Source organism: Antechinus flavipes, chromosome 1 (genome assembly GCF_016432865.1).
Source record: "Antechinus flavipes isolate AdamAnt ecotype Samford, QLD, Australia chromosome 1, AdamAnt_v2, whole genome shotgun sequence".
NCBI lineage: Eukaryota > Metazoa > Chordata > Mammalia > Dasyuromorphia > Dasyuridae > Antechinus > Antechinus flavipes.
This window is the reverse complement of record NC_067398.1, coordinates 640,613,211-640,630,741: the sequence shown is the minus strand read 5'-3', so window position 1 is coordinate 640,630,741 and position 17,531 is coordinate 640,613,211. Positions and strand designations below refer to the sequence as shown.

The 17,531-nt window shown below is 35.6% G+C and overlaps 1 protein-coding gene across 1 annotated transcript in view; it reads right to left on the bottom strand.

The window, feature by feature from the left end:
- The window catches only part of DENND3 (DENN domain containing 3), a 126,273-nt gene that overhangs the window by 17,765 nt on the left and 90,977 nt on the right, over positions 1 to 17,531 (bottom strand). Inside the window, 5 exon segments of the mRNA XM_051971156.1 lie at positions 2,912 to 3,051; positions 9,590 to 9,697; positions 11,449 to 11,578; positions 13,627 to 13,797; positions 15,390 to 15,649. Of these exon segments, the coding sequence (XP_051827116.1) occupies positions 2,912 to 3,051; positions 9,590 to 9,697; positions 11,449 to 11,578; positions 13,627 to 13,797; positions 15,390 to 15,649 (809 nt within the window).

Sequence of the window (17,531 nt, the reverse complement as noted above, 5' to 3'; positions counted from 1 at the left end):
GTGTTTATGAAAGACAATCAAGGATGACAATTAGATTGTGAGTTTAGTCTTCTCTCCATTTTGTATTTTGTGTAGCTGATTTTTTTACACCAAATGTAAAATATTATATTAATTGTTATTATAGTCATCTTAAGAGACTGAACCAAATTTTTTTGAATCCTGAATGTCAAGTAAATTCTCTACTGTGGACTACTTATAGACACAAAATTAATGGCAGCTGTTCAATTTACCTACATAACTGATAATAACCTGAAAAATAAATAATCTACTAATTTAACACAACAGGGTCATCTCCAGATCCTAGGAAACTTAAATAAAGAATTTCCTCCAAATTGACACCAAGTCATTAATTACTACATTCTGAGGCAGGATTTTGGGGTGGGAGGAATAAGTGAGAGAAAAGAATACTCCAGCATTTGTCCAGATGAAGTCTTTTTCCACTGTTCTATCATATGGCTGTGCCAGGCTTGTTATCAATTTTCCCACACTTCTTATCTATTCTTTTCTCCAGATGATATGTAGTATATTTTCCCCCACAACTTTTTCTCTTCTCTTCCTGTCCCTGTAGATATTTACTCAAAAGCTCACTGGCTTTATGGTTCTTGGACTGCCTCCCATGAGTACATTTTATTTATTTTAAAAAATACATTTATGTTTATTTAATATTCTATTTTCCCCACAATTACATGTAAAATAATTTTTTAATATTTGTTCTTTGAGTTCCAAATTCTCTCCTTCATTCATTTCCCTCTGCCCTCATTCAGAAGGCAAGCAATTTGATATACATGTGCACTTGTGCAAAACATTATTTCTGTATTATTCATGTTGTGAAAGAAAAACATTGACCAAGAAAAAAAAGTTTTAAAAAAGTATGTTTCAAGCTGCATTCAGGCAGTTAGTTTAAAGTAAGACTTCTTAAATGGTGGCCCAAGATTCCCAGGAGCCTGTGGAAGCTTTCTCTGGAGATGGATAGCATTTTTAAAATTGGATCACTGCATTACTGAGTATAGATGAGTCATCCACAGTTGAATATCTTTATAGTACTGCGGTCACTGTATATAATATTCTTCTAGTTCTGCTCATTTTATTTTGCATCAGCACATGAGTATATTTTCTTTTCTTTTTTTTTATAATAACAAATTTTTATTTTCAAAATACTTGCAAAGATGGTTTTCAGCATTCATACTTGCAAAAACCTTGTGTTCCAAATTTTTCTCCCTCCCTTTCTTCTTCCAGCAAGAAAACAACAACAACAAAAGTGAAAATACTATGTTGTGATCCACATTTGGTTTCCTTAGTTCTCTCTCTTTCTGGATGCAGAAGGCTCTCTCCATCACAAATCTATTGGAATTGGCCTGAATCATCTCATGTTAAAAAGAGCCAAGTCCATCACAGTTGACATGAGCATATTTTCTTACTATGTAATGCAATTATTTACCATTACACTTCTCACATTCAGTCCCTCTCCTCCTCCACACACATACACAATCACTCACACACCAACCTCTCATACATGGACTTTACACTCCTTCTCACTTCTGCCTATCAGAATTTTGTACTTCCTAAAAAGCTTAGCCTAAGGGACAGCTGAGAACATTCAATTCCCTCCTTTCTTTGCTGAGAAGGGGCAACCACAGAATGGGATACTGCATAAATGAGGGAATCTCCAGAAGAAGGCAATTTAGTTAACAAAGGGCCTCGAGATTATGGCATAAAAAGGTTATTTCAAGGAAAATGAAGATATTTAGCTAATAGAAAAGAATATTTAAATCAGGGGGTCTTAAGATGGGATCTGTGGATGGCCTCAGGGTTATTGTGAAAAAGTAACTTATGTTAACTGGTAAAATGAGGCAACTGGCTAGGTCAGTAGATAGAGCACAGGGCTTGGAAACAGGAATACTCTTCTTCCTGAATCCAAACCTGCCCTCACTTACTGACTGTATGATCTTGGGCAAGTCACTTAACCCTGTTTTCATGTTTCCTTATCTGTAAAATGAGTCGGAAAAGGAAATGGCAAACCCTTTCTTTGCCAAGAAAACTCTGAAATTAGACTATGAAAAGTCAGACATGACTGAACACCCTCACCCCCACCAACAGCTCTCTCTTATTTGGGCAGCTAAGAGATACAGTGGATAGTGTTTACCCTGGAGTCAGGAAGACCCGAGTTCAAATTTGGCCTGAAGTCATAAAGAGTTGGACCCAACACAAAATGACTAAACAACAACAACATAATGGAGCCAACATGTACAAATCAGAATATTTTAGATTTAAGTTTGGTTATTTAGCAAATTAGAATGAGTTATAGAATATTATTACATATTCTTATTGTTGTTCATCCTTCATTCTTGAAGAGATCAATGATATCATGAGCATGACCTCTTAATTTTTTTTTGCATAAACTGGATTTAAGTGAGGCAGGGCTGCTAAAATCCTTACTCTCTCCTCCTGAGTCACCAGGATCCAGTGGCAAGACAAATGTCAAGAAGACTGGTGATGGCCCAGAATGCAGTAGGTGACCTTGGGCTTTCTAAATTAAGGTCTTACCTGGGTCTCAGTCTGTCGAAGGCAATGCCCAATCAATAACAAAGGGGTAGGTAAAATGAGATAAAAGATGGCCAAATTTATCCTCATAATAAATTTACCATTACACGTCTCACATTATTGTTTGAAATAACAATCTGGGAGGGAAAGAGCATTATTATTTCTGGATAGAATAGAAAATAATTATTATTAACACTCATTCTAATAATCTTGGATTAAAATCTGAGGATTTTCCCCAAAAACTAAGATTAGAATATATTGGAATTGGAGTCTAAAATTTCCAGAATTTGAGAGAAATGCTGACAAGTTGGAAAGTAGGCCTGAGGAGAGAATAGTAGCTATGAAAAAATACACCAGCCTTGTTACTTACCAACTTAGCAGTGCCTACTTTAAAGGACTGCTGATGGATTGTCCAGGAAGATGCATCAAACACAATCATTTTGCCTTCACTTAGAGCACACCACAGTTTGGGATGAGCATCTTCAATCTTTTCTGCTGGATCAAGATGTCCTAAAAAAAAAAAAAAAGAAAGAAATGAAAACCAATACAGAAACTTCCAGAGGAAATTAGCACTGTAGTAAACACACAAATAAAAATGCTAAATTATTTTTCTAAATCAAATCTAAGAGGAATTCTTCCATTCCTCAAACTAGTTTTTTTTTAAGTTAAAAAAACCATCAAAACTAACTTTCCCTTTTATTCTATTTTCTAAGTCTCTTTTGAAATCTTGAAAATGATTTTTCATGAGACAGAAAGAAAGGCAGGCTGTTGACATCATGGTGATTCTGCTTGCTGAGGCAGTTAAGGGTGCATATGCTCTGCCTTATTCAGTCAATCAATATTTGTTAAGCACCTATTGTGTACTGGGCACTGTGTTAAGGAATGGATGGTACAAAAAAGAAAAAGAAACAAAAGACATTTCCTACCCTCAAGGAGCTTACAATCAAATGGGGGAGACAATATGCAAACAAATATATACAAGATAACTAGGAAATAATTAACAGAAGTAAGGAACTGAAATTAAAAGGTGCTGGGAAAGGTTTCCTATAAAATATTGGATTTTATTTGGAATGAAAGAAACCAGGAAAATTAGTAGGGGGAATTGAGAAGGGAGAACTTTCCAGGCATGAGGGACAGCAAGTAAAAATGCCCAGAACCAAGAGATAGAGTGTCTTGGTTGTAAAACAGTCAGTAATCCAGTGTCACTACATTGATAGGTTCACAGTGGAAATAAGGTAAAAGAGGACAGGAATGATAGGAGGGCTAGGTTATGAAGGCTTTGGATGCCAAAAAGAATATTTTATATTGGATCCTGGAAACAACAGGGATCCACTGGAGTTTACTGAGTAGGAAGGAGTGACATGTTCAGACCTATGATCTAGGAAAATCACTTTAGTGGCTGAATGGATAGATTGAAGCAGGGAGAGAAGAAAAGAAGAATCTAGGGATTGAAGAAATCAAGAGTATATAAATATATCATTTACCAGGGAAAATTATTATAAGTTAAAAAAAAGAAAATGAAATGTGAGTGAGGGCAATTAGGTTTAACACACTGATAAAAATTGTCACTTGCAAAATTTAGAGCTGGAAAATAATCTTAAAAATCTCCTAGTCCAATATTTTATTTTTCATTAAAAAAAAAACAACAACAACTTTACAAGGAGAATATGAGGGAAGCTTGTTTATCTGAAAAAACACTGTGGGTTTTGGTTGGTCCTGTCAGACCAGTCATTAACAGCTGATAAAACCTCTGGCTGCATCAAAAGAGGCAGAATGTCTGGGACTATGGTGGTGATAAGCTCTGCCTAGGCAGATCCCTATTGGAATACTGTGTTTAATTCTGTATATCATATTTTAATAACAACATTGATAAGATATAGAGGACCCACTGGAGAAATGACTAGAATAGTAAAGAGCTTTAAGATCAAACCAGATGAGAACCAGTTAAACAAATGAAGATGGTTAGCCTGGAAAAGAGAAGAGGGGCCAATCAAATATAGGACTGTAGTCATGTATTTTTCTTCTTGGGCAGCTGGATGGTGCAGTAGATAGAGTAGGGGGCTCAAATCTGACTCCAGATACTTACTAGCTATGTGACTCTGGGTAAGCCAATTAACCCTATTTGCCTCAATTTCTCCTAAAATAAGTTGGAGAAGGAAATGGCAAAGCACTCCAGTATCTCTGCCAAGAAAACCCCAAATGGGGTTGGACACAACCAAACAACACAACAAATTATTCTTCTTGAAAATAAGAAGGGAAGGGGCAGCTACATGATGCAGTGGATAGAGCACCAGCCCTGAAGTCAGGAGGACCTGAATTCAAATTGAGCCTCAGACACAAGAAGGAAAGAAGGAAGGGAGGGAAAGAGGGAAAAGAAAAAACGAAGAGCCAGAATAAAAGTTGCAAAGGGACAAATATCAACTTAAAAGAATTCTAACAATTACAATTACCCCAAAATGGGATCAGCCCCTTTAGGAGATGTTGGATTCGCCATAACTGAGAATCTTCACACAAAAGCTGAATAACTACTTGGATAACCTCTAGATTCTCCTTTTCTTCTTCTTTCCCTGTTCTAATCTGTCCTTCATTCAGCCATTAAAGTGATTTTCCTAAATCACAAGTTTGATCATGTCACTCCTTCCTATTCAGTAAACACTAATGGACCCCTGTTGTCTCCAGGATCTAATATAAAGCCAAATAACTATGTCATAGAGAGGATTCTTGTTTAAGCCCGAGTTGGGTTATATCAAATGTACAGAACTACAAAAGAAACCAATTACATGGGGGAAAAAGATGCAATATTTTCCCATCTGAGCTCATGAACCTCTTGGGTCTGGTTACTCCAAGTTAAGAATTTATCTGCAACCAAAAAGCAACTTTAACTGAGCAGTACTACCATCCATTTGAAGGAATGCATAGACTAAAATAAAAAGAAATATTCTTTTGGAGTAAATTCAATTAACAGAAGGTAATATGTTCCTATGACTTATTTGTGGAATTTACAACTAAAATGTAAAAAAAATTCTTATCAAGGAGACAGAAAGAAGCATTGTGGTATCACAACAGTTTAACAAAATAAAGAAAACTGAATTTGGAGTGAGACAATCTTCATCAGAATTCCAGTTCTGCCCCGTATTCCCTGTAACCTTAGAAGACATTCCAACTCATTGAACTTCAGTTTATTCAACTCTAAAGAGGGAAAGCGGGACCTATTGACATCACAGGTCACTTTAGTTCTAAATTTGTGGTATTATAATACTATGAATAAATAGTTATTAAATGCCCACCATGTACAAAGTCTTATTTTGGGTACTGGAATATAGATATAAGGTCCTGTCTAATTGAAATAAACTGGGAAAGGTTTTAAATGATAAGCAAAAGAATTGGTATTTTATTTTAGACAAAGGGGAAGTCAAATGTTCAGGTTTGTGTTTTAGGAATATTAATTTGGTGGCTGTGTGGATGACGGCTTAGAGAAGGGCGTAATTGGAAGCCAGAAGACTAGGAGATAATTACTAAAGTCTAGGACTGAGTTATGGTGCTGGTCATGTTGGTGGAGATGCAATAAGTGTTGTGGAGTCAAAATTGATACAACTTGATGCCTTATTAGCTAGAGAAGATAAAGCAAAGAGATGAGCAACTTGGGGAGAATGGTGGTGCTCTTAGCATAAACAGGGAAGTGAAGAGGGCAATTTGTATGGGGAAAGATAAGTTTAGTTTTGGATATGATAATCTGAGTTGCCTGTGAGGTATATAGTAGAGCAATTTAGGAGACAGCCAGTAATGTTTCATGAAAGAGATGATGACAGGCTTGGGATGGAGAGAGAACTGTGGAGACTGAATGTAGATCAAATCATAGTATTTTAACTTTGTTTTTTCTTGTAGTTTTTTTCCCTTTAGTCTGATTTTTCCAGCACAACATGATAAACATGGAAATATCTTTTAAAAGATTGTACATATTATCTTTATCAGATTGCTTGCTGTCTCAAAGAGAGGGGTGCTAAGGGAAGGAAGGAGAAAAATTTGGTACACAAAATCTTACAAAAACAAATGCTGAAAACTATTTTTATATATATTTGAAAAAAAATACTACTGAGGAAAAAAGAAAGAGATGATGGCAGAATATGTAGATTTGAGAATCACCCTTGTAGAAATGATAAAGGAACCGATGGAAAGTGACTAAATTACTGAGAGAAAATGCAGAGGAAAAAAAGAGAAAAGGATTCAGCATAGATCCTTCATGGAAATCCACTTTTGGGGATGGTAAATCAGCAAAAGAGTGTTAACTTAATGGAATTGATACAATGCTTGTATTCACAGCTTTAGAGAGCTCATATAAGCACGGAGTCTACACTTTTGGGAGATTCACAAGTCAGTATTCAGTATAAAACTCACAAGCCAGAAACCCATAATCCCACTCTCGGATCCCACAATCCTACTCTCTCGGAGGAGGAGTCAACCTTTGGGAGATTATATATATATATATATATAAGCTCTTAGAATCAGTTCACTAGGGAACATTGCCAGGGGTCAGAGAGGAGCACTCTGGGAGGAAGCTCATAAGCCCACTCTCGGAGGTGGAGTCAGATTCATTCCAACTTTCACCTTAGTGCTGGCTGGAGACATTCAGAGTTGAGCTAGAGGAGTCAGATCCATTCCATTTTCAACCTTTGTGCTGGCTGGAGGCTGAAGGACAAACCTTTGGATTTGGAGACATTCGGAGGGCGCTCTTGGAACCAAGCAGAGAGATAGGCCACCAAGAAAACTCACCGGGCTATTTTGGAGGAAGCAATAAAAGATCTGAACTTTTATCATTTGGCTGCATTTTGAGGTGATTATTATTTTAACTGAAACTAAGGCTGCCTCCAGAAAACCTTCCCAAGAAACCTGCCCAGAGAGAACCATTATATATTTTAAAGAAGAAAAACACCACAAAAGAGAATAAAGAAGCAAAGGTCAGAGGAGATTCATGAAATAATGAAATGAATAAATCATACACAGTATCCAGAAGGAAGGCTGATCAACTGTATCAAAAGATGCAGGGAATTTAAAAAAAAGAAAGAAAACTGAAAAAAAGGTCACTGAATCTGGCAATTGAAAGTCTGCAGGTAATCGGAAAGAGCAATTTCAGTTGAGTGGCAAGGTCATGAACCAGATTATAAGGTACTGAAAAATGACTCAGAAGCAATGAAATAGAGGATATGAGTACAGATAGCTATTTTTTAGGTATTTGCTTAAAAGGGGGGAAAAACAGGAAAGCAGATTTGAATGATGGCTTGAGGAGATGGAAGATTCAAATGATAGATTTTTAAAGATGGGGGAAACCGGATTTGGGCATTCTTTCAGTCAGCAAGAAAGGGGTCAATGAAAAAAAGCACTCAAAATTAGTTTAAAGAAAAGTGAAGATGATCAAAGGATGATCATATCTCCCAGAGAAGATGGGAAAGGATGGTAAAGTTTATGGGAAGATCCATTCTGCACTACTATGTGACTTTGTTCAGCAAAATTCAGCAGCATGCAAAGAGAAGCAGAGAAAGAGATGGTGAGGGAGGTGTTCAATAAAGTATGAGCAACAATAGGTAAGAAACAAGGCATTTAAAAGGAAATATCAATGTAAAGTTGACCTGGTTGACTACAGGGTCAAGAATGCAAAGTGAAGAAACTGAAGTCAACAGAGGTAATGGACTGGGAAAGCTGGCAAGGACACAGCGACTAGAGTTTATAATGACCAGGACAAATAATTTTAGGATGAGTGAAAAATAGAGGGAGAGATGGAAAGAAAAGAAGTAGAGAAAAGCTTTTCAGAGCTGGATCATGTAGGTTGAAAAATGACGGATGATCAAAGATTTCCTGTACCTGAGTGGGGTGGAATGAAAAGGTTGACCTAGAAGGTCAATATGTTTGAAGGCACATCAACATATATATTTATGTTCCAGAGTAGAAAAGAAGAATGAGTCAGAGGCTGAGCTTGAGAAAGTGAGGGAAGACAAATCCAAGAGTCAGCATATTAAAACAACCAAGGGTAAAATGATGTAGATAAATGTAATCTATTATCATTATTATTACAGATAAAATGAATTGAAAGGGAGGAAAAATTGTTGAGAGTTATCAACTAAAGAAGTATTTGGAAGAAGTGGTGGAAAACAATAAATTTCAACCCCACCTTCTGGCCAGTAAATCAGGATTTTTAAGAGAGAAGATGCAACTAGGATTAGAGAAATTATCTATGGCTTCTTTGAGGAGACAGATTTTCATGGGTCCAAGAAGATGGAAGGGATAGAATAAAGAGACAAGAACAGCTTCCAGGACAGGCAGTTCTGCTCATTTTTATATGACTTCTTTCCAATTCTCCATCTCACCCTAAGGCTGCCCTCAACTTAAAATTATAAACTAGTATTTATTTTTAAAATACCAACCACTTGATGCCCATCAGCTGGAGAATGGTTGAATAAGTTATGGCATATAAATGGTATGGAATATTATTGTTCTGTAAGAAATGATCAGCAAGATGATTTCAAAGAAACCTGAAGAGACTTAATTGATGCTAAGTGGAATGAGTAGAACCAGGAGATCATTGTACATGGCAACAATAAGATTATAAACGATCAATTCTGATCAACAATGAGATGATTCAGACCAGTTCCAATGATCTTGTGATGAAGAGAGCCATCTAAACGCAAGAGAGAGGACTGTAGGAACTGAGTGTGCTTCACAACATAGTATTTTCACTCTTTTTATTGTTGTTTGTTTACATTTTATTTTCTCATTTTTTCTCCTGTTTGATTTGATTTTTTTTATGCAGCAAGATAATTTTATAAATATGTATGGATATATTGGATTTAATATATATTTCTGCCATGTTTAATATATATTGGATTACTTACCATCTAGGGGAGAGAATAAGAGAAGGGGCAGGGATTGCAACACAAAGTTTTGCAAGAGTTAATGTTGAAAAATTATCCATGCATATGTTTTGAAAATTAAAAAGCTTTAATTAAAAAATAATACCAACCACTCTTCCTTTCCCCCTCCCACTACCCCAACTCACCTGGTGTGTATAACAAGATATCTATAGCTTGTGGGCAAGTTTCTCCCAAGGAGGGATTTATTTTATGCTTCAGTGTTTCTGAAGTTGTTTTTGGAACTGACATAGGCACTAAAACAGATAAAACAAATGGTTTGAAAATTAGTTAAGTGTGCAAGAGTGGCATTCATTAATCACCTACTATATACATGCAAAACATGATGCTAGCTGCTGAGAATACAAAGAAAAGGAAGATGACATTCTTTCTGAGGAAGACCACACATATACAGATAAGTTGATGAAAAATAACATAAAATAATTTTGAAAGAAGAGAACACTCAATTGGGGGAACCAGTAAAGGGCATCAGTAGTACAGAGTAGGACTTAGGCTTTATTTTGAAGAACAATCCAATGGTCTCATGATTTCTTCTTTCTTTACTGAAGGACATTTTTTTTGTGTGAGGAGAAAAGAGGAAGGAAATTTGCTAAAAAGACATATAATATTTGTTTAATAATAATTTGTAATATTAAAAGTTATAATATGAATAATAATATAATACTTATTATTATTAGGTATAATATAAAGTATATATGAAGTATAATATATTATAAAGTATTGTGTTTTATATTATGAAAGAAGCTTAGCTTAGGTAGCTCAGTGGGAAGAAATGTTGTGTCTGGAGCCAGGAAGAGTTGAGTTCAGATCTGACCTCAACTCACTAGCTGTGTGACCCCATCAAGTCACTTAACCTCTATACTTAATCCACTGGACAAGGAGTTAGCAAATCACTCTAGAATCTTTGCTAAGAAAATCCCATATGGTGTCATGAAGAACAAGACATAACTTAACAACTAAACAACAACAGCAATTTCATAAAGTATAACACTTATATAATGGTTTTAAGGTTTCCAAAGTGCTTTATGTGCATTATCTATCCCCATTTTATAGATAAGGAAACTGAGGCAAATAGAAATGAAATGACTTGGCAGGATTATATAATCAATAAAGTATAGGAGGAAGAATATGAACCCAGACCTTTCTCACTCCAGATCTGGTACTCTATGAACTGAGCTACCTAGCTAGCCAGCAAACATCAAACACACACTATGACCCATGAAATGATCTCTCTGGTAATGGCACTTCTGGAATGATTATTTGAAGTGGGGTTCTAAGGCCCTCTTCTTTGGGAGGTGTGTTCTACTATTACTTTGCTCCAAGTATTAAGGGAGGCTTCTTTCCCTTCTCTTCTGCCATATTTCTTTCTTCCTGACACAGGACAGGATCCCCTCACAGAAAGGAGAACTTCCTGCACTCTGAGTACAAGTGGTAGTCACTTGATTATGGCATAAAGATAAATATCTCATATATATATATATATGGCATGTCCTTGTTATGCACAGCATTGCAAAATTCTCTGGGTCCCATTGGAAATGAGATTCCCAAAATTGAATGTTCTTGGGAATTCCTGTGGTCATCTCCCATGGTGAATTATTCTGGCAAATTAGGTCAATCTCTTTAAAGAGTGAATTAGAGATTTTAAAAAAGAAATGATTTCTATTCCTATTTTCTAGTTGAATTTGCTAATTTACACCAGAGGTTATAGTTTCTACTGATAGCTGTACCAAAAAATGACTTTTTAGTGTATCATTTCACAAATGAGCAATAACAGCAAATAATCTGCATACATGTCAAAATAAAAAACAACATATTAAATTAATTCTAAAGGAAAAATAATCCCAGCTTCAAAACCTCCTCTATTCAGATAATCCTAGAAAAGATATTTGAAAAAATTGAGGAAGTGATTTGAATGAAGGATATAACAAAATACCCATTAGATTAAAAACAGGATTAAATATTGCTATTCTAAAAATACTAATCTTACTTTCAGTCTTCATCTTATCAAAATAAGATAATTTGGAGGCAGCATAAATGGCATTTGATGACTGAAGTGCACCAACCACAGCATCCATTAACAAAACATTGGTCAGTGCTTGCTGAATATATTGGGGATCCTAGAAGAGAAAGAACCCACAAATCAATGCCAAATTTTTCATCTGTTTTTAAGGGTGGCAGTGCTATAGAAGCGTAAATTGTTATTATTAGCACACCATATAACATTTCCACAATCAATATCAATCTATAGTAACTAGAGCGGTGTTAGGAGGTCAGCATGGATAGCAAATTCTAAACATGACTATGGAAGAAAAAAAAAAGCATAAATAAAATACTCCAAATAAAAAGAGTAACTGGTATTTATATATGTCCTTAAGGTTAAAAAGAGTTTTATATTTTATCTTATATTTATTCAATTAATAATTACAAATATATGATTTATATATTATCTTATATATAAGAGTTACACATATTATCTCAATTGATTCTCCCAAGATTAACCCTGTAAGGTAAATGGCATTTTTTTTACAGATCACAAAACTGAAGCAGACAGTGGTTAGATGACCAATGTCCACACAACCACTGAGTGTCAGATGTATGATTCCAATTCTGACTCTAAATCTAGCATTCTTATTCACTCTGCTCAAACCTGACATTAGATAAGGCCATTTAAAACTTATCCAGTTCAGTCCTTTCACTATCTTCCATTCAGCCAACCCTCACCAATTAATTTCATTTAATACAGTCTCTGTTCAGATAAATTAAGAATTAAGTGTCTCTACTAATGCTTTGTAAGCTCGAGGGCAGGCAATATTTATTATTTTGTCTTTTATATCTCTCTCCTCATGCCTTATATATAGTAATTGTTTAATGTATGCATATTGAAGTGAACATGTTTTAACAGAAACAGTAATAAATTTCTAGGTTTTTTTTTAGAGACATTAAAATAACAGGCTGAAATATCACTTGAGATTTTTGTTTAGATTTTATTCTTTCTCTAAACTCAATATAGTCTACACTAATGAAAAAGAAAATGTGCAACATAGTTAATAAAACTAAATGGATAACTCCTCAGCTAAATCATTTAGAATCAAAGAATTATGAGGTTCTTGGTACTTTCTTCTTCCTTTTCTGTCTCTCTACTCCAATCACTACAGAAGCAGAAAAAGGGCAACAGAGTAGGTATCATTGGATGTTTTTGTCCAGTTGTAGCCAGAAATGTCATTATTTGATCAAGTACTTCTTTGTGCTTAGTTGGAAGCACAGACACAGTTTTGAGCCTGGGCAACCACTCAAAGCTTTTCCCATGTGGAGGGGGCCATCTAAGCTTATTCTTGGCTGCTCTCACTGGGTCACCTCCCTGCCACGAGGCATCAAAGGAATAGGGAAAGGATACAGTTATTTATTGGTGCAGAAATCACATGTCCAACACACCATAAATCTAAAGAGAGTTTTATTTATTTAGTTGGAAAAAAGTAGACTAATGAGGGAAATAATGGTTTTGGAAGACAGTGTGTTTCAATGCAAAGTTCAATGATTAGGTTTTTAAAAATAGGTCCAATATTATTTACTTTAAAAAAAAAACAAGACTTTAACAAAAATTCTAAGTGTTTACAGACAAATCAAGGCAGAGAGAGGCAAAATTAAGAAAAAAATCTAAGGTGAAATCTACTTTTGGTTGGCCAAGGCCAACATAGCCAAGCTTCTTTGTAACTTTTCCCTCTTATTCAAAACTAGAAAAATGGCAGCCAGGTATGGGATTGGGGGAGCCCAGTTGGTAGTTGGGGGTGGAGAAGAGGGAGCTGTCAATAGGGCAGTAGGGTACCTGTCATCTTGTTTCCTAACCTACTTCTCTTCTACTTTCTAACTTTTCTTTCCACATGAGATAGTACCCACCCAAGTGCCACCAAGACTTTTTTTGGAGACAGAAAGGCAATATGGTCTTTTCAAGATTTTGATAATTAAGACTTCATTGGACCTAATGCAGAAACAGCTTGGTTATCTGCAGGAGACTGCCATGTGGATATCAGGTTCAAATGACTATTTCACAGGACCAGTGCCTAAGAGCCGAGCAGTTTGACATTTTGGCAAAAGAAAATGATGTGATGAGATCATCATTAATAAAAATAAACAGACAAATAAAAAATTCAACCACAAGTTCTCTGACCTTATAATCATCAGCCATTTTCTTTCCGGCCCACATCTCCTTCACCATCAGGTGCCAAAGATCACACTCGGTTTTAAGATTAGCCTCAAAGACCTCCTTTTTGGAAATAGTTTTAATTTTTAGAGTAGGTATCCTCAGAACCAGAAAGGCTACAGTCGTACTTTTCACTTCCTGTATCAAGAGGGAAAGGAAATAAGGTGGATTATAGTTTCCATTGTTGTTGTTTAGTCAATTAGTTGTGTTGACTCTTTATGACCCTATTTGGGGTTTTCTTAGCAGAGAAACTTCAGTGGTTTCCCATTTCCTTCTCCAGCTAAATACAGATGAGGAATCTGAGGTAAATAAGGTTAAATGACTTGCCCAGACTCTAGGAAAAATCTGAGGTTACATTTGAACTCAAGTCCTTTTGACTGCAGGGCTGACATTCTATCTACTTTGCCACTCAGCTTCTCCATAGACTTCTACAGCACCCTCCTCCAGCTCCCCTACTGCTAAATCCCCAAACTAAAATTAAACCTTTACCAATTTAAACTAATTGGAAAAGAAAGTAAATTGAATTTTTGTTTGAATTAAGGAATATTTTTTTATTCTTGATTTCAGACTCAGAGTTTATTTATCCACTATGGCTAATTATACAAGTAGTGTAAAGTCTTCCCATATACATTAATAAATAATTTTCTTAGGAAAAAAATGCTTAGTTTTAGAATAAACTTTGCATTTAAAAAGATAACTGTTAGACATAGATTTAAATATATGAAGTATTTCTAAAAATATATGAAGTAATACTAACATTTAAATATTGGCTAAAAACTAATACTAATAACGAGCGCTGATATTGTACTTTAAGGTTTGTAAATCAATTCCCACATATTATCACTACCTCCATTTGCTGATGTACCCTAAAGTCCATGGAGCCCCACTATCTGAACTGTAGTTAAAACCTTCCATATGTGAGCCTCTTGAGACTAGGGATTGTCCCATTTTCCCATGTATATTCCTGGCACTTAGTATAGTGCTTTGTATATAGTAAAAATTTAACAAGTGTTTTTTTTTTTTTAATTCATTCTCTAACTCTGACTGCTCTTAGCCACCAAATTGAGAGAATCTTGGTCTTAAAGCCCCTGGATTTTTTCAAAGCTCCCTAACTCTCTTGGATTAGCTGATTTTATCTACCTGAGAGAAGACCCTGTCTCTTTTAGAAAGACTCCTTGAAGGAATTTAGGTATAGTTACAGCACCATAAAGAATATTAGGCTCACAGATTTAGAGCTGAACAGGATCTTAAGAAGACTATGGAAGTAAGGAAGATCTAAGATCTAAGTAAGGAAGGAAGGCTCCCTGTGACTAAAGCTCTTCTGGATGTTAGAAAGAGAGTTAGCCTAGGGAAGGAGAGCATCTTACTGTCTGAACCTTACTTAGCAATCATAAACATGTATGTATATGTATACATCTACATTTATTTCCCTCCAGTTATATGTAAAGACAATTTTTAAAATTCATATAAAATTTTTTTTATTTCAAATTTTCTCTTTCCTTACCTCACCTCCTCTCTCTCTGAGACAGGAAGCAATTTGATATGTTATATATGTTGAATCATCTAGCACTCACTTTTCATGTTGCACTCTCCACCTTGACGCTAATTCTTCCGGCCTCCTTGGGTCATGGTTCTGTACTGTGATCAATTTTCTGACAACTTCAAGTAAGACACTGGACTTATTCTCTCACTAAGACAAGATAAGAAGGTTCCCATGACTCCCTTCTTACCTCTATGTTTCTGAAAGTGGAAATTTCCACATAGCCAGGTCTTCCTTCTGTAAGGAGAAACAAACGCTTCTGGGTCATGGCTATTTTCCCCACTCCGAGGTTCGTTTTGACTGAACTTGACAGTTTGTAAACACATTCATTTTTATCTAGATGTTCAATGACCTCAGGTGGAAGATTGACTTCTTGGGCCTCTGACTCTGTCTCTTTCCAGTAGTTGTAGAAATCTCTGAATGTTTCAGGGTCAATTTGCTTCTGGTGCCCTTAATTATAAAGAGAAATTTCTCTTAAAATTAGCATTATGGTGACATTCTTAAAACCCAAAACTTTCAAAACAGCAAGATAATACTCCAATCAATCTAATTCTATGAAAATGATGTCTCTAAATGTTGTAAGTGAGATTCTTAGCCTGGGACTCATGAAGCCTCAATTTAGTTGTTCTATGAGAATGACAACTCTACATGTTCTAGGTAGACACATATATTTTCAATTAAGTAATTCTATAAGAATGATTTCAAAAAAATGTTGTAGGTCAAGTCCTCATTCTGAGTCCACAGACCTTTAATTAAGTCTGGTTCATTCAATCTGAGAATAGCCTCTCTGAATATTCTGTGTCAGGAGTTCTTAACCCTGGGAACCAGAAAAAGTCTTGCCAATAGACTTTGATAACTCAGGAAGAAAGAGTCTGACAGCTTTATTCAATTCTTCCTTACATAAATCCAATTCACAGATGAATCAAGACATTACCCAGTGATGTCACTGAGCTTCTTCAAAAGCAAAGGATAAGCAATATCTGGAATTAAAAGTTAGTTTTCACTGAATTTACTAGTTTGAGAACATCTAAAAGCTGACGTAGGGAGGGGGACATTTTTTGACATCAAGTACAAAAGTTAAGTGGGATCTCTAACCTGGTTTTAAAAGCTGTCTGACCTTAAACTTACAGCTATGTATGAAAGCAATATCCACTTTCCTAAATTGTCAGGATTACTGAGAAAACATTTTTTGCCTTCACCTTTGAACACATAGATTAACGGGCCAATCGTGGTATCTCTCCTGGATGTATCTTATAGTCTATGGTTCTCTGAACAGGGCAATGGATGTGGTTCCAAGGGTAAATTCATTCAGGACTGATCATCAGCAAGATGTATAAGGAACTCAATCAAGGCTGATGTGGCTGCCCAGGAAAGTCACCAATTAACTTATATTTTACAAGATTTATATATAGCAAGGTGTGGCTGAACATATCTGTAATCTCAGCTTACCAGAGGGAGCTGAGGGTGGTAGAGCTCTTGAATTCAGAAGTTTTAAGTTGCAGAAGATTAGGAAATAGCATCTAAAGTGGAGGTTGTCTAGGAAAACTAAAGATAGGGTTTTTGTTGTTTTATCTTGGAGTAGAAGAGAATCAAAGTAAAGATAAGATGACAGCCACCCTTGGTGGGATGATAACTGATGACAGAGATTTGCTTGTTTTCTTTGTCAAGGTGGGAAAAAACTCCACAGAACAAAAAGACAGATAGGAAATTGAAAAGAAAAGAAGGGACCACCTAGCTGTCACTGATGAGAGCAATTTATCTAGCGCTGATCCACTGCATTGCAGATATGAGGTTGAGCAGATATGAGAGCTGAGTCACTAAACAAGTGAACACAGAAAATAGGAAAAGAATCATAGGATTAGAAAAATGCAAAAAGGGCCAATTTTAATAACAAAAAGAGAATGGAGTTCTGACTGTAATGCCTGGCCAAAATCTAGAGTATGTTACTAAAGGGATGATTACTGAACATCTAGAAAAGGAAACAGCAATTACAAAAGGCCAGAGCAACTTTCTCAAAAACAAGTCTTTTAAAAAACTTTGAGAGACTTAATAACAAATGATGATTCCAGAGAAATTTGACTAAACATTCCACTCATCTAAAGAGAGATGATGGGGTGGAGGGAGGGAGGGGAAAGGTCAGAACAGAAGAGAGTGCAAGGGATGATGTTGTAAAAAAATTACCCTGGCATGGGTTCTGTCAATAAAAAGTTATTTTTTTAAAAAAAATATATATGCTATACATTTCCACATAAAAATAAACAATTTGTCCATGAAAAAAAAAAAGAGAGAGAGAGAGAAATGATGGGACTCAATGCAGAAAGAGGAAGCTATT